Source organism: Rhipicephalus sanguineus, chromosome 8 (genome assembly GCF_013339695.2).
Source record: "Rhipicephalus sanguineus isolate Rsan-2018 chromosome 8, BIME_Rsan_1.4, whole genome shotgun sequence".
Lineage (NCBI taxonomy): Eukaryota > Metazoa > Arthropoda > Arachnida > Ixodida > Ixodidae > Rhipicephalus > Rhipicephalus sanguineus.
The window spans coordinates 95,822,897-95,844,940 of record NC_051183.1 but is presented as its reverse complement, the minus strand read 5'-3'; the positions used below and the strand labels follow the sequence as shown (position 1 = coordinate 95,844,940).

General features: G+C 45.1%; 1 protein-coding gene across 4 annotated transcripts in view; it reads left to right on the top strand.

Annotated features, from left to right (window-relative positions):
* LOC119402223 (uncharacterized) overlaps nucleotides 1–22,044 on the top strand; it is a 310,187-nt gene that overhangs the window by 209,717 nt on the left and 78,426 nt on the right. For 3 of the 4 annotated variants that reach the window (XM_037669356.2, XM_037669352.2, XM_037669353.2), the window contains exons 11-15: nucleotides 3,819–3,844; nucleotides 5,907–6,092; nucleotides 7,758–7,786; nucleotides 11,557–11,624; nucleotides 17,280–17,375. In XM_037669356.2, the coding sequence (XP_037525284.2) occupies nucleotides 3,819–3,844; nucleotides 5,907–6,092; nucleotides 7,758–7,786; nucleotides 11,557–11,624; nucleotides 17,280–17,375 (405 nt within the window). Of the gene's footprint in view, nucleotides 1–3,818; nucleotides 3,845–5,906; nucleotides 6,093–7,757; nucleotides 7,787–11,556; nucleotides 11,625–17,279; nucleotides 17,376–18,041; nucleotides 18,154–22,044 lie in introns of those variants that run through there. The other variant, XM_049418550.1, reaches the window with a different exon arrangement.

Below are 22,044 nucleotides of genomic sequence, written 5' to 3'. Positions count from 1 at the left end.
AGACGTATGAGCTCCTTCGTGAGGCTTACGGCAACGAGACATTATCGCAGCGGCGAGTTTTCGAGTGGCAGAAGAAGTTCGTTTCGGGGAGAACGTCGGTGGAAGACGACACATGCCAGGGCGCCCTGCAACCTCACGGAATGTAAACAACGTGGCTCGGATCAGGGAGATCGTACAGCAAGATCACACCATTACTGTCGGCATGCAATTGGACGCTGTGGACATTAGTAAGACAACATGCCACCAAATTTGCGTAAGAACTTGGGGAAACAAAAGCTGAATGCCAGACTTGTGCCGCATCCCTCAAACAGGACCAGGAGGACACGCGGGCATCAGTGAGCGCTGATTTGCTTTCCGAGGCAGAGGAGGATGCTGCATTGGTCCACAGCATCATTGCTGAAGACGGAACATGGTGTTTGCAATACGATCCTCAAGCAAAGAGGCAGAGCGCCGAATTGCGCCCCACAAGCTCTCCGGCGTCGAGAAATGCGGGGCAAGAGAATACCAAAACAAAGACGATGCTTATAGTTTTTTAAGATGCCAGTGGTGTCATACACCACGACTTCTTCCCTCAAGAGCAGACGTTGAATCAGGAGCTTTATATACGCGTGCTACAACACATGCGTGATGCACTGCGATGCCGTCGCCCTGACTTATTGGCATCTAGACAAGGAGCTTCTCCATGATAACGCAGGGCCACACACTGCTCTCAGCGCGACAAAATTTCTCGCCAAGCACAACATTACCGTATGTCCCCATCTGCCATAATCGCCTGACCTTTACCCATGCGATTTTGTCCTGTTTCCTGGTGTGAAGAGAGCCCTAAAAGGTCGCTGGATGGGGAGCGTGGGGACCATTGAAGACGCCACGACAAAGAACCTGAAAGCCCTGCCAAAAGAAGCGTTTTCCAAGTGTTTCCAAAACTTCAAGAAGCGTTATAAGCTGTGTATAGACTTCAAGGGAGACTATTTCGAAGGGGTGCTGCACAAATGAATTTAATGTTGAACGCATTTTTTCTAATGGACTCAATCTCGGAACTTTACGGACAAAGTTTTGTAGCGGGCGTTGATGCCGGTGACCGCGATCATTTTTATTTGTGTGCGCATAGCAATTCTTACACAGAGGCGCACGGCGCATACGCGGTCAACATGCCTCACGTTATCTCCGGCGTGCCGCGGGAGATACGCAGCCACGCCCCTTTTGTGTCGTCGCTTTCGAAGCCTGTTTTTCTGAGAAAATAAAGTAGTTCTTGCCCAGACTTCAAGGAGTGTAGTACTTTGCTTTTCGCTCCTCCTTGGGGCGAGTACGCTACAGTTTGTATTATGATCAAGTAAGACGTCTACATGTCTTTGGGTAATATTAGTGTTCAGTAGCACTTACGATTTTTCTAATGGGGTAGTTTGACGAGATCGCACACACGTTAAGGCACCTTCGGGCTTTTTCACTCCTGCACTTCCTTTAAATAAAATTAATTTATTACATATGATTTTTCCCAGAGAAAAATGGAAATATTGCTTTTCTTGTATTTGGATTCGAGAAAAGATATAATTTGTTAAATGCGTTATCAGTTTCACCTTATATATTGGTGTTTTACACAACTTTACCTAGTTTGAATAGAAAACATTTAGTAGGTATTTTTTTCAACAAATATTCGTGATGAGTTGCCCCGCCACGGTGGTCTAGTGGTTATGGCGCTCGACTGCTGACCCGAAGGTCGCGGGATCGAATCCCGGCCGCGGCGGCTGCATTTTCGGTGGAGGCGAAAATGTTTGAGGCCCGTGTGCTTAGATTTAGGTGCACGTTAAAGAACCCCAGGTGGTCGAAATTTCCGGAGCCCTCCACTACGGCGTCTCTCATAATCAAATCGTGGTTTTGGGACGTTAAACCCCAGATATTATTATTATTATTATTCGTGATGAGTAGTATCCGCTCGGAATCGGTGAGAGCATTGTGCAACTATGCGCTGTCCGTCAAAACACCATATCTGAACTTTAAATCTTGATATCGCGGGCCTAGGTGAGAAAGCCCACGTGATTCATAATCGAGGCTTTCTTAATGGCTTCAGTCAAAGTCGATGTGTTCTATGGTGTAGCCGCCTTTCATTTATTTATATTAACAGAACACGTCAGTTAGCATCCTCACACTTCTAGGAGAAGATACTAACGGACCTTGTAATGTATTAAATGGCTGCACGCATGAAAGAAAAAGCTATTGAAATTTAAGTCTTCATTTTTCAAAACAAAGATGTGACTAGCAGGCCTTTCTCCAACACGCTTCTTTACACTTTGATTCTGCATTTAGGCTTGATCGAAATACCACTGCCATGTCCGGAAATCAAACCCGCGTCCTTTATCACACCAGCTCAACATCTTTGCCATTGAGTTAACATGGCACGCAAACATACAAGACGAAATTTCTCAGGAAACAGTCAACCCTCCTGTACACTTAGCTCTCATTATTATAGCTGCGCATATTTGTAGACAGGTGCCACGTTGGTTTTGAATACCACGACAATGAAATCCGTCAACCGGGCAGAAGTGCCACGTGTCTTGTGATATTTGAAAACTGAAGGCAGCAGTTAGTGATAGAGTCAGAGGAAAGAGGGCACGAAAAATGACGAGCCCGCGCCTTAGAAGACTTGACACGAAACTACCCATTTCTCGCTACGGAAAACAACGCACACAGCCATACGCTAACGTGCCCTTAAAAAGCGAAATCTGAAGGATCCTGAGAAAAGAAGACATTAGAAAGCAGCTACACTTTTTTTAGAGGACAGCAGATCTACGCAAGAGAAGATTGCAAGACAAGCTACCAAAAGACTGACATAGCCTAGACAATTGTATGCGGATGAAAACAGCGCCGCCATCGGTGGCACGAGTTCTATGCAAGAAATGCACTATTTGAGGTTACTCTCTAAAGCGGTAAATCGGAGAACCTTAAAAAAAGCAGGCCGAAAATAACGTGCAACGCATCAAAACCACAAGAACAAGTGGAAGCGAAATGACAATCGTAAAAGCAAATACACCAGCTATAGCGTTAGCGTTACCAAATAAGAAGCTGCCACCAATATAATAAACAAAGCATCGTGCACACAAGCTGAAAATTCATGAGAACGTTTGAAATTGTAATAATAAGGAAATGGTCGTCCACATACAACTAGCATTTCAGTTGTACTATTTAAGTGCTATAGCATTAATTTTTTAAAACCAGGTCGGTATGTCCACAAAGTGTTAGGTTCCCACATTGATGCAACAGAACTATCTGAGCAGTTCTGAACACATATAAGCTCTGCATAGATCTATAAAAATATAAAACATGCACGTATGTGACGTAAATCACGTAAAACATTTGCGTATGTGCTTACGTGACGCACATATTTTCAGCACATTATCTGGGGTGCCTGCTGCAGTGATTGTTTACTGCAGGAGGTCAACTTGATAAACACAGAACTGGATTATTGAATCCCTACTATTCTCTCACACAGAGATAACATGTGCTTAGAGTGCACCTTCGTGGTATTAATTGAGGGAAGCACATGTGTTCTTTGGCGTCGAGTTTTATGTCACGACGCATGGCTTTGACAAAATACAGGCATTTGATCAGGGCGCTTCTGCGATGCATACATCGGAGCAATTCGCATTATTTTACTAATGAGAACTTTAGCTAAATATTTTTATATCTTCTTGGACAATAATTTTTTATAAGCATCGGTGTTCTTCATGAACATCACCGCAATTGAGTGTGTACTATCCGTATGTGTCGCATATAAAGATGTTCATAATGCTTTCTTACTGTTTTTTTAATGCCTTCGATAAAAGCCAAGAGAGAGGTCAAGCACATTATGGTGAGTTGATTAACTTGGACTTGTTTTTATTGCGATAGCAATTATATGAACAATCGAGGCGCATGTTTTCCCTTCAGCGACGCCGTCATGTTCCTTCTAAAGTCGAAATCCATAAGAATGCCTCGCGCGTCATATACTGACGCGCGAGGCATTGAAAACATGAAGTGGTGCCGTTGGCGGGAGGAGGGGGAGGGGCGGTTTTTCGCTTAGGCAAATTTTTGGTAACGAGGGCGTGGTTGCCGACGCGCGCGCCACTCCACGGAGATTAATATACTTCTCATAGCTGTGTACGTGTTGTGCTCTCACCGCTTTCTTCGTGTTGAGGTGACAGACAGCACGAAAACCGCTTCGCTTACTGGAGTGGCAGTACTCCCTTACGCCAGCGTTTCGTAGAGTTACGCCAAAGCAGGTCTTAAAGGAGTTAGCTGCTAGCTTAGCTTCGTATAACATTTCAATCTGTTGCTTTCCATTCTGGGATCAAAGCGTGACTTTTTTCAGTGTATAATTTCACATGAACACCTTGAAAGGCGCCTATTATTTGGCATTGAAAGGTGATTTAAGAAGCCGTGGATGTGACCTCCGATCGGTTAATGTCTATCCGTGCAGGATGATCATGCCTTTGTTACGAGAGCACCATTGGTCATTGATTAGTGCAGGGGTCTCAAACACGCGGTCCACGGACGGCATACGGCTCGTGGGCCTTTTGCCAGCGGTCCGGCCCACACATGGCTGTTTTCGTCTCATGTAAATTTTTATTTTTTTATTATTCTTTCAATCCGCACTAGACGGCGCCTGCACCAGAAAAGAACTTGGCGGATAAGGCCGCGACGGGTTAAAGCGAGCCTGTTTATAAGTTTAGTAGTTATTTTGTGCTTGAAAAGAAAAAAGAGTTCTCCGTCTTCGCTAAATGGTAATTACTATATTTTCTCGCTTATTGCTTCTAATAACACTACGTTCGCACGAGCTACACAGACGTGATTGGTCTCAAGGATTTTCTCGTGAGGCAACCAATGCGGTCACCGTTTGTTGAAGTATACCCATGCAACAAAAACTCGGTTTTTTATAATCAGCGACAAATTAGTCATTTCGGAGATCAGCATTTATAAGGTTCTCGAATGTTGACGCCAGGTCACCTTTACGAATGACCGCCCCCCCCCCCCCCCCCCGACCGTATATGACATGGGAAACGCATTTTAAATAACGACATTAGGTGGCACCTAATGCAAACTACCCCCCCCCCCCCCCGCCTGCTTCAACCTTCTTCACTGTCTCGGCCAGTGCGGGGCTAAATTTCGTGACTGCCTCACGCTAGCTGAAGTGAGTTCGAAACACCTGGATAGTGGCATGTTTTAGCAGCACCACAATCCATGCTCTGAAATGCCTGTACACACAATTTCTCTTAAACTGGGCACTTACCTCGTATTTGGCAGGTACTTTGCAAAATTATAGGCAGTCAAGAAATGTTGAAAATAAAACGAAAAATTCACGTATCTCAGCATATATGGTACATATATATGGTACATATAAGCACTTAATACTTGCTATGAAATAACATTCCTGATAGAAGACAACCGCCTGAAGACTTTCGTTCAATCAGACACTGAAGGGAAACACAAGCAGTCTAGAATACCAACTGATTATGCATTTCACGAGCATGGGTCTTTTATACGACGAAATTATTAAAGTATATGTTTCATTTCCGAATTTCACAACGAAACCCCAGCTTCTGAATGGCATTGTGCTGTCGTATATTTGGCCACAATTACTAAATAATATTTCAGGAATCTTGCGATGTTAAGTGTCTTACACTGTAGAACATCTAGTTATATTATAGACACGAATTACTTGGGCTTTAGAATACGCCGTCAGAATCTATACCTACTGATAGTGGCGTCCCAATATCTATTGAATTTTTGCATCGCTTCTTGGCCTAGCGATTTCTGTACTGAGTAACTATTTATTTACACGACAAAAGTTATTTTCTATTTAGTTTACGTCTAATGATACTAGGTATCGCGTGGTAGAAATGACTCGTGAATTTTTATTTTTAAAATACATGCAGCTGGCCTGCTTCCGGGACGACGTGTACTTGGTTGGAGTATCTCGGACTGTGTTTAGGTCAAAGAGGACGAAGTGCGTTAGACTGCTGTTGAACGACGTGACTAAAACTGGATGTCGCCGCGTTGCGATGGTCAAAGAAAGATCCTGGAAAATTGACTCTAATGACTTTGGTGACTCTGAAGAAGAGGTATAACATTGTAAATAGATATAGTTGCAATATGCTACATCACATATGTACTTGAGCCTGTACATGACCTGACTCACTGCAGAATAACGCCGAAGTTTTAAATGAATTACGTGATACGTGCAAGGTCAGGTTCATGAGATCGGTATTACAAAAATGGCTTAACGCAAGGCTCTACGCGCAATTATATTTACCACATACGGTATGTGCAGGTACGTGATGGGGCTGGCAAGCTCCATACCACTGACTTCAATAAATTCAGAATAATGTTCATGTTCCCCACAAAACAAGATACTTGTTTATTAAGCGTTGATAAGAGTAAGTTATATCACATTCGGATTCTTGATTGCGCTCATAGGTTTCCAATATATGCGTTTTTAACGTGTGCTCTGCGATTCACGCATGTCTTCAGAAAAGCAGCCCTCGAAAGATTTAAATATGTGTGCAGCGCAATGATAACGGTTGATGTATGCCACACTACACAGGTTTCGGGCTACACATCAAAATATCCTTTGGTAACCGCTTCTCGCATAATACAACAATTTTCAACAAACTCATTTGAACTGTGTATATAGAGCTAATGACAAAGTGGCGAGACGAAGAACAAAAATACATGCTTACTACCTTGATGAATGACGACGGATAATGATGATGAATAATGTAGCCATACGATAGAAAGTCGCAGATGTCAGTGGTACTTTTTGAGAACGCCCTGTAGAACACAAAGCGTGGTGCGTATTCTCTCGCGACCGCTACACACTTTTTCTCGTGGTCGGTTTGGGAGAAGAGCCTAGCAGCTGTCAAGGCTAGCGCGGAAGGCTGGTTCAGTACCGTTCCGTACCAGTGTTAATAATACAGTGCGACGTAATCTTGTTCATACATTACGCATCGTAGACAAACTCCCTCCTATAACTCACTTTCTACGGAAGCAAGCTGGGTTTTCACATGGAGAAGGTAAACACTATGTAATGATGATATTGCTTCTCGGGTGAATTACTTCATTACTGTGGAAATGGGCCCGTATTCACAAAAACGTCTCACGTTAAAAATTTTCGTACGAGAATATCTCGGCCAGAGACGTTAAAAAGTTTCGTAAGAGAATATTTCGGCCAATCACGGTGCGGGACATATCATTAGCGAAGCCGGCTGACCATATGGGGCACCATAATTACGAAACAGAAGTCTTGTGAATTTGCCCTATGATGCTTTTTTCTTAACGCTATTTATTGTTTCTGTTTTCAGTCTAAACAACATCAAAACAATTTAGAACGTAGCACGTCTCCCACAGCTCTAGTGAATGCTAAGCTCAGCACAGCATTAGGTCCTCTAGTACAGCATATTACGTCAATGAACAGCTAAATTGGCTTAAGTACAAGTAGAATCGTGTACGTGACAACAGGGAATGCGTAATGGTACCCTTCAACACTGACACGCCTAATAGATGTGCACTGTGGAATTTACCATGTTATCACCGCACTGAAGTGGTTCAAATAACATAGATATCTCGATTGCATTGTTGCGCGCTTTAAAACATCTGTTTGAAATCTTTGGTCGTTCCTCCATAAAGTAATTGGAATTCGCTAGAGCCGCGCAATTTCACACGTTCAAAATTGCATGGCCTGATTTGTACAGTACTATCATCCCTGCATCTGTGATTCTATTTTTCAGAAAGGGCCTCTGAGTAACTGGGAACGGAAGTAAGTAAACATATATATCATTGCATAGATGCACTTTAGAGGCCTCTTTAATGAGGATTCAAACTTCATCTTTTTTTTAATCCTTCGCGTTTTCACAGAATAGCTACAAATACACGTCACTGCCGCTCTCTTTTTTATTAAGTAAGCTTACAGATGCGATTGTGTTCCAAAATATTTTTAGTGTTTTACAGACGTTGTTTATTTTTCGTTATTTCTGGTAGCTACGCAATAGAAAACACGAGCAATCCTGTAAAAAGTTGCAACAGCGAGAGAGTCCGGAGCTAAAGCGTTTTATAATCACCGAAATGGTCATTTCGCATAGGACAGAGCGGAAAAATATTCCAACCTACGTAAATTCTTCGCCGTCATGCCTTTGTTTTATCTTCTGGAGGTGAGGACTCCCATTCACGATATGCAGCCTAAGTCCTCGAGATTGTCAAAGGGAAATATGCGCAGCGTTATGTAAGCTCCTCAACTATCAGGAGTGTGCTGTGCAGCGCGAAGTTGGAGATGAAGCCAGGCATATTTCAACTACAGTTGGACGCATAGACGACGTAATAGTGCAGACAGGAAGAAGTCAGAAGGGTGGAAGTTTGGGCATTGTTGGTAGTTCATCGGATTACAGAAACTATAGCGCTTGTCATGTCTTCACCCCGTGTCCTGTTCATTTTTCTGCGATATGGTTTCTGCAGTAAGGAGAAACAGTCAGCCCACTGCGCTGGCTTAAATCCATGCATTGGCATCCAATGCTTTCAAGTTGACAGTTCAGTTTGAGCGGATTAGCTAAGAAGCGCACGTGTACTTGCTCGCTATTGCCCTCAATGCTTCATACCATGATATCTAATACTATGGTCACAGATCCGCGCTACTACTGTATGGTGCTAGCCACGGTCTATTGAAGCTTCTTTACCAAGCAATGTGTCACCGACACGGTGGTCTAGTGGTTATGGCACTCGAATGTTCACCTGGAGGTCGCGGGATCTAATCCCGGCCGCGGCGGCCGCATTTTCGATGGATGTGGAAATGCTTGAAGCCCGTGTACTTAGATGCGCATTAAGGAACCCCAGATGGTCGAAACTCCCGGAGTCCTCGACTACGGTGTCCCTCATATATCGTGGTCTTGGGTCGTTAAACCCCAACAATTATTTTTATTACCAAGCAGTGTGTCAATGTTCACACCTTAATCCACAAGCCACTTAGTATGCCTTAGTAATCCACAAGCCCCTAGTATGCCGGCAGTAAGAGGTTAACCTCTTACTGCCGGTTGTCGCGAATTCGCGACATACCGAAAGACGCCGATTAAGTAACACACGAAACGCGTTGATGCCTTCACCGGCAGCTGTAACGTATTTGCGGCGAACGTAGCTTTCAGCACGAGACATCTAGCGCCATTGCGTTAAGGTATTGCAAGCTGGAACCCAGTGTTGTGTATCAATTGCCGGAGAGCGCGAAGCACGTGCAACAGCTCTCACTTCTTCGTTGTTTTCTGCCCGAGGGACGTAAGCCCCATCTCCTGTAAAATATTTTCGATGTGCACGCATACAAGAGGTTGCACACGACATGTGACGTTGTTTTGAAGTATGTTATTTCCTGCGCGATCCTCGCTTCTGTGGTATGTCGCGATTTCACGACATCCGGCATTTGAGTCAGTCAATGATGACTGCCGGTATGACAAGTTCACGATGGACTTCCACTCATTTTATGGGAAAAAAGGCTTCGCACGCGCTTGCCACCTGAAGATAAAAGCGATGACAGCTCTCTCAATGACAGCGAAGACGACGAAGTCGATCCCGATCCTCACGCACAAGCACGAGTGTCTTCATCGAGCAGTGAGGATGAAGACGAAGATGTGGTAGACCAGCCAAGCTAGTGCCTCTCTAAAACATGCAGTACGGTGGGAAAAAAAAAGACCGTGAAGAACAGCGGGAAATGCCACACGGGAAAACCGCTCATCCTCAATGTGACGCTGTCCATGCCCCCATTGAATATTTCAAGGAATTTTTTATGACACCTTCACGGAACACATCGTTCAGGAGAGCAATCTGCGACGCAGAAAAATCCGAACAAAGGACTGGCTCTTTCTCATGGTGAGCTAGATCTATTTCTCGGTGCCGTCTCCTTCATGTCATTCTGTCGGCTCCCAAGAAGTCGGCTATGCTGGGTGGCGGAGTCTAGGGCACACACGGTGGCCGACACGATGACACGTGATTGGTAGGAGGCAATAAAGTCAAACTTGCATTTAACAACAATGACGATGCCAAGTTACGTCGCCCTGAAGAGATCCGCTTCACTGATGCGGTGATGCCATACTTGTATTGCATTGAACATATTGAGCTACTATTGGCTTAAGTGCCGGTTGTCGTGAATTCGCGACATGCCTAAAAGTATGCATTAAAGTTGCATTTGGGATAATACAACTGCTGAATGAAGTTAAGGTTGCCATTTAAAGCTGAAAAATGAAAAACAATTTTTTTCTTCAGCGCTTTCATAAATCAGGCATTAAAGGGTTAACGGATGATCGCAGTAGTACATAACTTTATAGAAATATGTCACACCACTACAGCGAGTACCCACTGAATGAAAACAAAGTGAGTTGAAGTTGCGTGAAGAAATGTTTCAACCACAAAGAAGGATTGCAACTACAACATGCGCATTCAGTCACGCACGTGATGTCGTAATACATTCAGAAGCCTTGATATTACGACTTGCTGGAGACGATTGCGTGAGAATCTGATCAAACCGGTTATTTACATAGGAAAGGTGGTGTCGCAAATAATGAATGCTTCCTGCATACAAATAAATCAAACATTTAATCACCCCCTAATGATGTCAAACTGGTCAGGTCAAACTGGTTACTTAAACAGGAGAGATGGCGTCGAACATAATGAATGTTTCCTGCATACAAATAAAATCAAACATTTCACCTTATTTTTTACCTATATTGCCGTTCACATGCGAGTAAAAATACTATTAGTGCGCGAACAAGCGTAATATCCTTTAAGCAATGTTATTCATATTACGTGGAGCAAAAAGAAATGTGACAACACCATTATAGCGATACTGTGAATGTGTCGGGGAAAAATATAGTGCCTAATCAATAGAATCAACAGCGCAAAGATTGCAGCTATTAATTATCAGGGAACATCTAATGAGACAAGCGGGGGACACAGATGAAGCAAATACGCAGAAACAAAGTACATCTGAGGTTTCATAAGTCTCGCAGACTTGGCCTAGCCACGTAAGATGTATAATTATGCGTATAAGACAATAAGTAGACAAGAAGCCCATAGAGGCGCATGCGATAGCAGCCTGCATTGCATGCGCCACTTTAGCCAACGCCGCACATAATTCAAAATCAGTACTTCCGTGCCTTGGAGGACACATTCAAGTTTGTGGAGCATAACTTCATGAGCTGTTTTCAACGGCCGCCATTGGAGCACTCTTGAAATGTCTGCAAAATGCCGATATAACTCGATTACCAAAACTTCGTCGTTGTATTCCTGAATGCAGTGGGAATATGCTTCACTAACCATTTAGCAATCAACGAGCACGCCTGCTGAAGTTTAATTCAGTTGAAATATTGAACCTTCAGTATCCTTTAGGCTAACGCTAGTTGGGCCGTTTATAGTGAAATTAAGACGCATTTTTCAGCATCGTGCATGTAGGAAAGAGCGATTTCTTCTGCCAAGGGGCAAAATTCATCTGCACAGAATGACTAGTGCTTTGATATGCCAAATGAGTCCTAATCCAGCCACTATTATTCATTTCAGGAACTATACATTCGAAATTACACCTGCGATGGAAGGAAGCACAGTGGTCCTTAAGATCACGTCATACGGTAAGGCTTGCACGCAATGCTAGATGAAACGCAAGAGCTAAACTGAGCTACCGACGTGTGTTGATCAAGGACGTTAACATTTCTTCCAACAATAGCAATTCCTGGCACTGGTGCTATTTGCTGATACTACAGACGGCGTCATGATAGCGTCCGCTGTCACTGCCTTCAGGTGCTCAACTTTTCGGCCCAAGAATCCATGAGCTTGGCTTACACCAAGTAGAGGCCCGTTTTCTTCTATGGCACATGGCTTCACAGAAAGTAACCTGCACCACCCTGTGACATCGGCAATGCTGTAGGTGGCTTTCTTCAGGGTACGCGTTCTACAACAATATACGGCGAAGTGAAACGCCCGGTCGTACAGCGCCTCGAGCCATGACGGCGCTTTCTGTGGAAACCTCTGACAGACGACCGCCGCAACGGCTGCACCGGATGCATCGAGTGGTTGTTGAGTACTACTCAAGCGAAAGATAGAGTGCTATTTTGCGTGAACCGATTTTGGAACGTCTCCTTCAGGCTGCACGAATGTTACTAGGGGGCTCCAACAGTATCAGTCTTGAGTGGGTAGCTACACCCGACGACCGCATCTGCGAGTGCTGCTCTTCGACACATCTACCTGTCACCGCTACGAGAACGTCAGAGCCAGGAGACGGAGCTTTGCCCTGGAGCGCCTGGAGGAAGTAGTCGCCCGCCTCACCAGTGGACTTGAGAAGCTGACATCTCATAGCAACGCACAAGACCAACTTCGGCGCAGCTGTTCGGGGTCACATTGTCGCAGAGAACTTTGAGACCCGCCGCAACAATTTTAGTGGTACCATCCTCGCTTTAGCGAAGAAAAGAATTAAGTGAAATCAGACCTGATGATGGACGCAGAATGTACCGGCTACTCTCTAACGGCGTCATGCGACATCAGGCCTTGTTCAAGCCACCTGCTCTTCATGGTCGACTGCATAACAAACACTCGACTGCGGAGCCGAGCTGTCTATCATCCCCGGAACGGCCGGAATTGCCCACGTCGAAAGTTGACACCCCCGCCCCATGCAGTGAACAACATTTTCATCGCGTTGTATCGGCGTCGCTACACATAGCACTTCTTGACGTGAGTTTGCAGACAAAGGCACCGACGATGACGTAGTAAGGAAGACCACACTGCGTCCTCGATTAGGTCCTCGTCAATGCGCTTGGCTGGATACCCCTGTCACGGTGTGTAAACAACTAGCTCACGCAAGGACATCGGGCATAGTCGCTAGCACATATGAGTGTTTATGATCGCCTTGCAACGCTGGGGGCCAACTTCCTCAGGAATATCAACCTGGATGAGAGCGTTGGCGAATCGGAGCCTGAAACATAACGCCACATCTTTCGATGTACTTGTCTGACAGTTCAATTTCACCTCATCTAGTATCTGTACATCCCGGGCAGCGTCGGCGTGCGATAAGATCCTGAGTATTCCCAGCTCTAGAAAGCACGAAGTGATGAGAGAGCCCGAGCAACACAAATGGACACTTCACCAACACCGGTCCACCTGTCGCCGCCCGTACACCGACGCTGGAAATCGCCTGCTATACTTTCAACACACGCTTCAGCTCGGCGTTAATCGTCCTTCCTCCAGCAATTGCTCTGCGCCCCACTATGCGGTATCCACCCCGGACACTACAGTAGCGACAACCCATGTTGTAGCTATTACCGAGATTTAATTGCCACCACTTCTCCGGATCATTATTCCCATCTCCACATACGTTGGCGCTCGCGTCGCCAAAATCAATGACGATGTCTACAGCAAAATTGATTCGGTGACCGAATAACCACCCTGTGCATAACTGATGACCGTGGCTGGTGCTTCCTAAGCACGTTTTTCCTGTGGTAGCACGACTGAAAGAGGCATACCTCCATAAAAACAATGGTTTGCTACCGAGAGAGCATCGGCATTGGTGGAGCACTCCCATCGAAAACCGACAGAACCGTACATAGACACGCTCTACGTGGAGCGCTGGCTGGAAAGTCTGCTGGGGTCGCGCATTACAATATCAGGATCACCGCAGTGTCAAAGCAGCTAAGATGCCCTGCGGATGATCGATTGGAGTACAAGGCGTGTTTTTTAGGAGCGAAGCACCTTAGGGCCACGCCCCGCCCTTGAAGCTCCCCTCTCTTAAACATCGCTTTGGGTTGAAGTGGCCGGTGGTTTAAGCGGAAATGTTTAGGCCTTGAGCGGTTTGGTTGTAGCGCACCAGAAATCCGAGGTTAAAAAAATAAGCTCTGTGCACAACCGGTTATAAGGTCGTCTTCACTTTCACCACCATTATCGTGTATTGTGAAACGACAACCATCATTCTAGTGCACTACGCACGCTTTGTCGAACGTAGTAGCTCACGCTCTCCCCAACAGGCGCCGGCGCAAAAAAGACAATGAGCGCGCGCGGCGTTCCGTCGCCGCCGTCGAAGCTCCCCGCCGCATCACCGCTCGCACCCCGCTCTCACCTGTCTCCCTCTCCCTGCGCTGCGCGTGCCGCAGTCAATCGCTAAAGGCCCAAACACACGCGCGCGTTGCAGCGCGTCAACGCGTGACCTTTTGACGCGGCGCCGCGCCCTCTCCCTATGTAGAGGGAGGGCGCGCAGCTTCGCGTAGCCGCGCGCCCTCTCTCCCCATAGGGAGAGGGCGCGGCGCCGCGTCAAAAAGTCACGCGTTGACGCGCTGCAACGCGTACGTGTGTTCGGGCCTTAAGTCGTTCTAGCTACCGAGCGCAGCAGACGCTCTCCCCACTCGCTCCCCACCCTACCGCCTTCATGAAAGCCAGCAGCGAGATCAGGCGCATAGTCGTCTGCGTCCCATTTCTTAAGAGCTTCGCTCATCGGTTTTGTTCGTACACGGAACTTCTAGTTTTCGAGTAACTGAATGCGCTCTGCCAAAATGAACTGTGGGCATCTCCTTCAGATGGAGACATCGAGAATAGCTCCCCGGAAGTTGTCGTATCTTACCTCCTTCAGAAGTCTCACGAGTATTGCCTGACCTCCACGCTGCGGCCTCCTCCAGCCTTCAAGGGCGACGACCCAACTCGCTGGATAGCATATTCGTGGAGTCTTGGACGTAGTAAACCTTGCATGGATAAATATACCTTTTTTCATCTGCCAAGGCACTCTTCGTGTGCCCACGTAGCACGTGGAGAAGCTACATGCCTCGCTCGACCAGCTTTGAGCTACGCCACGAGCCTGGTTCGGTCCGGATCCCATGAGCTACTACTTCTTTCAATGTTCTTCGACTACATACGGCCAAAATGTTTGGTTGCCCGAGAATAGACACAGCAGCCCGCGCCTTTCTGCCATGCGATTGTATGATCTCTACAAAGCCAGCAATGACCCCTTGCTACGAGGGAAGCTTTCGTGTGAACTTGCGTTCCGTGAAAACGCCGAAGACTGACGTTTTGTTACAACAGAACGTCCGTGGCGACCGCGTGAAACCAGTCTACTTGAACATTACACCCTTCTTCTTCCACTCCTATGCGTCCCACATCCCAAGAAAGGAACCATTGGTTAGAACCATCCTTCGCTCTACACTTCTCCCTTCTAATACTCAGGTGTCCATAGCTCAAGCCCCGACGGACACGTGTCCTACTCCAAATTTACCGAGCACTTCCCTCCGCTTCTCGGATGATTGGCTCAACTGCTGCCGTGGTCGTTCTAGATCACTTCTCGTCGATATACCTTGCAGCAACGCAATGATCCCAAAAGGCAAATGAGCCCCTTGCACGCGGCGAGCGTATTTTCACTAGCGACTAAAACGACAGTTTAATTTCTGTTCTCAATCAGTCAACATGAGTACCGTACTTACTCGAATGTAACGCGAGCTTTTTCCAAATTTTTGCTAGCTCAAGTCGACCCTCGCGTTACAATAGAATACCGAAATAACGATATTGTTTTCCTGGACGCACTGAAAAGTTACTCCTCGCATTACAATCGTGACCACGCTACAATCGAGCGAATGCGGTACTTCTTGGCTATGCTAAACCGAGCTCCCTTCTAGGCATTACTAATAAACACTGAACTTCTATTTGGGTGTTTGCATTTTCGCCATATGTGGCCAATTAAATTTATGGGTTCTTGAGAGTACGCTGAAAATATTACAGCTTTCAGTCATCAGAATTCTGCATAATAGATAAAAAGATCAACAAACCATAGCTGAGCTCACAAGACAGCGCATTTTCTTCTATTAAAAGTAAAGTCATTTTGCCGCTCATTCACGTCCCTTGGATGGATTTCTTTTGCGGCCTTATATCAGTTTGTTTGCAGGAGCAGCCAACACGAAGAATAGGCATGCTCCTGGAGGCTCACGACAGTGAAAGGCAATGAACTAATATAGCAGCAACCATTTCAGCCATATAAGAACATTGTACAGAAGTTGCAGTTAACATGGCAGGCATGGTCTTATGATGACGAGAACGTGGAGGTGTTGTTGATCGTAGGCGGCAGAAAGTTGTGAGGTCATGTACTGAAGACTGAAGTTGTGTAGTCGTGTACTTAAGCCGAAATAACTATTGAGAAGTGCTTCTGCAGTAGTCCCATGTGGTGCAGTTTATTAGGGCGAAAGCGTGATCAAACGCTAAAAGTCACTGTCGGCGTCGGTGTCAACACGAAGGGATGCAAAAAACCATGATCATGTGATAAGTTACATGACTATAACGTCTCATAATTATATCGTCGAATATGATATAATCACTTGGTCAAAGGCGGGCCGAACCTGGTGGTACTGCGACACCACGCCAGGCGCAGAAAGCTTGGAACGCTTGAATTTGGAGGCGGTGCACGACCACGATAGGTGTGCAACGCTTTCCGGTGAGGGGAGATTAATAGAATCCACTTAGAATAAAAAGAAGACGGCTTTCGCGTTCGAGTCGACTTGGGCTAAGACATGAGGGACAGCGTGACATTTTCCACTAAAAAAAAAGTTTCCACTCAAGTTTCCACTAAAGAGAGTTCCCACTCAAACATAGTGGAATGAGTTTTAGGCGAGACGCCAAAACAGAAATGCTTAGGAAACGTTTTCCTAGTTGGCGTTGAGAAAGTCTAGAGCATCTCTTCTTTTCCCTTTTCAACATGATCTTTCGTGATTGTTTCGAGCCTGTATTTCATTCGCCCCGCACTCCCGCCGCCTATGTAAGTTTTTCTTTTGTATTTCTTCCATTAAGGGTATACATTTTCGTGGCTTTTTCTACAATGCGACGTGGTGCATAGCAATGCACTATGGTCAGCACAATTAACGGGAACACAAAATTCATGTTTATTCAAAGACTGCGTGTAAAATAATGACGCGAATGTGACTTGTCGAATTGTTATATGTACCCGAGCGTTTGAGCATTTAGTGTCACCAAAACTTTTGCGCTTGCTAACCGCGTTTTGCCGCTGTGACTTTTGAAAACTAATTTCGGTGTTCAAATATATATTCCTAACCATAGTACATTCCGCCATTTTTAATTTTAATGTCTTGCGTTCGGAACATGCATCAGAACGACAAAAGATTCAGCAAATCAGTGAGGATACATCACAATGCAGCCTGCATTCTAAATGATAGACTAGTACAATAGAGATACTTGCTTAGTTGATTATTGCTCAACTACCTCTGTCTTTCTGAATAGAATTACAAAATTAAACTTTATATGATTTTCAGGATCACCTCCCCTGCCTAGTGGCGTCGCTACTACATATCCCGTTTTGCACGCCAACACGAGATGCATCATCACAGGGAAGTATCCGAAGCTGGGAGGTGAGTCGACCCGAGAATGTACATGAATGCCTCACAGACGAATTTCATACTTTTATTGAACAGTTGTAGTGGTTGTTAAAAATTAATTGTTCTTCTCCTACTTCTGCTAAAGCCCAATGTTTGGCTGCATTTTGAATAAACTGAACGATTAAATAAATGAATAATTAAGGTTAAAATATTGTTTAACCTCGCGACGAGCCCCGCTGTACAATCACCATTAGCGCGTTTTCTCACAAAGAACGAAGATGTGTCCACTTGTTCCGAGGAACGAGGCGTGTTTGAGTGCGCTCAGATGTTTTCTCTCATCCATATAGGTTATATCCGCAGGCTTCATACCTTTCCCTCGCGCAAAATTAAAGGATAGCAGTGTTCGATGTCTGCCTGCGCTTACATCGTGCTTGTCGACCAGGCAGTCGATAATAAAATTTTATTTTTTGATATTACTTGGATAATCTCTAAGGTCACTTTGGGCAGCATTCCATAACTTTACTCCAGAATACACGGAAAATAGACGAAAGGGTAATGCAGCGATTTTTATACAATACAGCTATAGCAAGCCTTCAATTTACATACGTTGCACATTTTGTCATAAATTTGTCACTGATTATTTTTTTTTATTTTTTACAAGACGTGCTTCATCAGCCCTCACTTTTAAATGCGTTTCAGAAACCACGGACTGTTTTTACTTTGTCACCGAGCACGATGTCGGCGAACGGGATCCGGATTGCGACTACATATTTAAGAATTACTGTAGGGAGCCTAAAATCATTCTCCGGAGCACGATTTCAAAGACTTGTCAAATAAGTAATGTTAAAATAAATAATTCGAAACCATAAATGCTTGGCAGTCGTGAGCTTTTTTCATTTACAGTGCGGTGGCCTTTTCTTTTTCATGAGGTCCTTTCTTCTTTAAATACTGGCTTCTAAAGTCCGGGATAGCATACTTCATCGAAAGCATTCAATGTATGTATAATAGGTCAGGTATATTTAAAGTAGCAAACATCCCTGCGGCTAGTAACAATTGACAGCGCTGCGGCTCGAGCTTACGCTTTAGCAGAGCTGAGTGCTAAGCGCAGACTTAGAAATTTTAGCTTTATTGTACCTGCATTTATCCACACAAACCGTCAACACTCAGTACGGGCCACTTGCACTACTGTACACGCTTTAGAAAAACGTCGCGTTTAGAATATATTGCCATACCTGATTTTCTGTCACTCACAGCCCACAAGGCAGTGAAAGCACTCTTGTGCTTTTTGAGAACGACGGGCTTATGCGAACGCCTCTGACTTGTGGTGCAATCCCGCACGCTGTAGTGAATGCACTGCATCTCTTCTCTCTCTCTCTTATTTTTTTTTCTCTTTCCTCCCTTCTATTTCTAATCTTTCTATTCCCCTTCCCCGATCCTCCAGTGTAGGGTAGCCAACCGGAAGTGTTTCTGGTTAACCTCCCTGCCTTCTCCTTTTTCTGTTTCCTTCCTTCCTACAGCTTCGCATGAAAGCTCGAACAGCACCTAAACACAAAGCTGTGAGTTAGTGCGGCCTGTAACCTTTCGAAGTGATTGGTTAGCGGAATTTTTATGTCTTCTTTACACTTTGAATGGAAGCATTATTAAGCAATTTCCTATAGAAAAAATAACTTGCGTGTAAAGTGCACAATTTGAAAAAAAAAAAAAAATCAACGGTCACCAATAATTGGCTGCGGCTCCTGCACCCGTTAAGTTAGCTGCCTATAAAACTGTAGTGTGCCGCATCCTTGAATATGGCAGTATAGCTTGGAACCCTCACGAGGTATACCTCAGAAATACACTGGAAAGAATCCAAAACAAGGCACTACGTTTAATTTTTTCCAAGTATTCCCGTCATGATAGTGTAACTTCTCTTCGAAATGCCGCAGGAACACCTACACTAGCCTGCCGGCGGCGGGTGGCAGCGGTAACATTTCTTTTCTTGCTTTATAATGACTGTCTAAACACAGATAAGCATGAGCACTTGAAACCACCGCATCGTAACTCCTGTTTAACGTGCCATGACAAACACATCAGGCAATACGTAACACACTGCGACACATTCAAATTTTCATTCTTTCCGGCTTCCATTGGAATATGGAACGCGTTGCCCCAGAATATTATTGGAATAAATAGCGCAGACAGCTTTGTGGAAAGGGTAGAAGAATATTTTTGTACGCTCTAGCATAGCGGTATTTTTTTTGTACATTCTTTTTCTTCTCCTGATTACGAGGTGTACGCATTGTTTGTTGTTTTGGTTGTCTTTATGAATGTCTTGTCTAATTTATTGTGCATTGTACTTCTATGTGTACCTTTCGATCCACTCCCTGCAATAGCCTGTGAAAGGCTGACAGTAGTTGACAAATAAAATGAAATAAATAAAACAATAAATAAATAAATCACCACATCATAGAGGGGTGCTAGACGGCACTAAAGCAATGTGATAATGCAATCTTATATCAGTTTCTACCCATTCTGAATGGCTTAATTCAGCATTGCTGGGGTGGCTTTCACAATATTACGAATATAGCTGGCACAACTTTTACATCTAGATCGGCATAATTTTACAAAACGAATCGAGCAACGATGCGCTGACAATGGAAATAGTATAATTATGATTGAAAGGAGTAATGTAATTGATAAAGTAAAATGGATAAATAAAAAATGGGGCTCACAATATCGGGAGTCACCTCAAACATGCGCTTACGGTACCTGTAACAAAGAACACACGGCCCTACTGTAGTATCAATGATAGGAATTCGTGTTCTTTGCTCAAACTAACGCACGTAGCTTGGACAACGGATTATGAAGCCATTTTGAGTGCAAATGGTAGATCCTTTTGCTGCAGTAGTGGATCGCTTTGCACGCAGCCAGCCTGCACTATTGCGATTCGGCCTAGTTGGAACTAGAGCACTGCACGGGCCGGAATTCTCGGCCCCGGGCCCGGCTCGTGCACGGAGCTCGTTAAAGTTTACCCGCCCGAGCCCGGCCCGGTGACTCAAAGCCAGACCCGGGCCCGGCCCGAACCCGAGAAAAAATTTCACCTACCCGGCCCGGCCCGGCCCGACCGCAGATCGGGCCCGACAGGGGCCCGAGCCAATAACCTAGGTGGTGTTACTCGAACATGGAATCGACAGCGAGGCGTTTTAAGTATGAAATATCTACGCTATGTGGGCGCATGCTTCGCTAACAATTATACTTCAACCTACGGTAATTTCTTGTAAAAAGGTGCTCACCGTGGAAACAGTTGAGCGGAGATATTGGGTACGATGAACGTTCGTTCGACAGAGGTATAATGTACCTATTTTTTCTGCACATACAATGGGGATCACCAAGAGCGTTTTGTAGCAGACATTATTGTAGCAAGGAAAGTGATTTGCAGCTTGCCTTCAGTTTCGATAGGGAGCGCAATAAAAACAGAGGAGACAGGGAACAGTACGCTCTCTTCTCTTTGTTGTTATTGTGCTCTCTATTGAAATTTAAAGCATGCTCTAACGACAAAGCCAATCGTGCACCCTTCTGGATATGCAGCACCTGTCTTAAACACAGTAGCGCCTTGCCACAGGAAGAGAAATAGAGGAAAAAAGCCAAATTTATTACCTTTGTTTCCAGTACACTAACCTAGATAAAAATTATAACGATCCGTGTGCGCCACGTGTACTTCATATACGTATAAGCAGCCGAAAGGAAGAAAAAACAATTTGTCATAGTATCGTTATGATATATCGCATCACTGCTAGCATATACAGTCTATAAGGTTTTGTGGCATAGTTTATAGTTTATTTCTTCACATGTCCTTGTGCCAAATATCCAATTATCAGGGGATCCTGCCTTTTAGCATGTCATGCGCTGTTGCACCACATATCCTGGCGCGCTAAAACTTGTTGCACTGCTTTCGCTAGCCGCAGGGGCGCACATCTGCCTTAGGAATTCTGAAGGCGTGGGCAGTCGTTGTTAGCTTCCACCACTGGAGCTAGTTTAGAATGTCATTGTGGACCTCTGCAGAATGAACACAGCTGTCCAGCTGATCCCTTCATTTCTCTCGTTCCCGAACGTCGTGCCACTCTTCAATACCATCTATAAAACTCCTCCTTGAGGGCTTCTACTTGCAGGTTTCAGCAGTTTATGTTATGCATGGTTTGCACCGTGCTCTTTTTTTTCTATATTACAATGGTGTATGCCTTCCTAACGATGCTGTACCGATAGAAGGTGGCCATTGGAACACGCTGGTAGGACTGGCAGGAGGTGGACGAAGTGATTTCGTTCCAGTTTGATAAGGCGTGAATAAGCTTATCGACGATTACTCATTGAATTCATATGGTTCGAGCTAAGGGGACATCATCCGGCACGGAATTCGTAATCGTTTTTTTTTTCAAGCCAGATACTTCGTCACGTCACCTATGCTGTTCCTGCATATTCCAGAGCTGTTGCGGCAGCATCATGTAGCTCTCGCACTATATATTGCAGGGGGGTCTCAAACACGCGGCTTGCGCACCTCTCGCTAGCTGCCCGCGGCCCCCACATGAGTCATGACTGTCTCCGTCTATTAGGGGCGAATCTCCTTAAAGCGGCACCCGTTCGTCCCTCGTAGTGCGTAACCAGTCGTAACGCTAGTACCAGATCTTGACCTCCAAGGTGGTGCCGGTGGGAGATTTCTCCTGTGCGT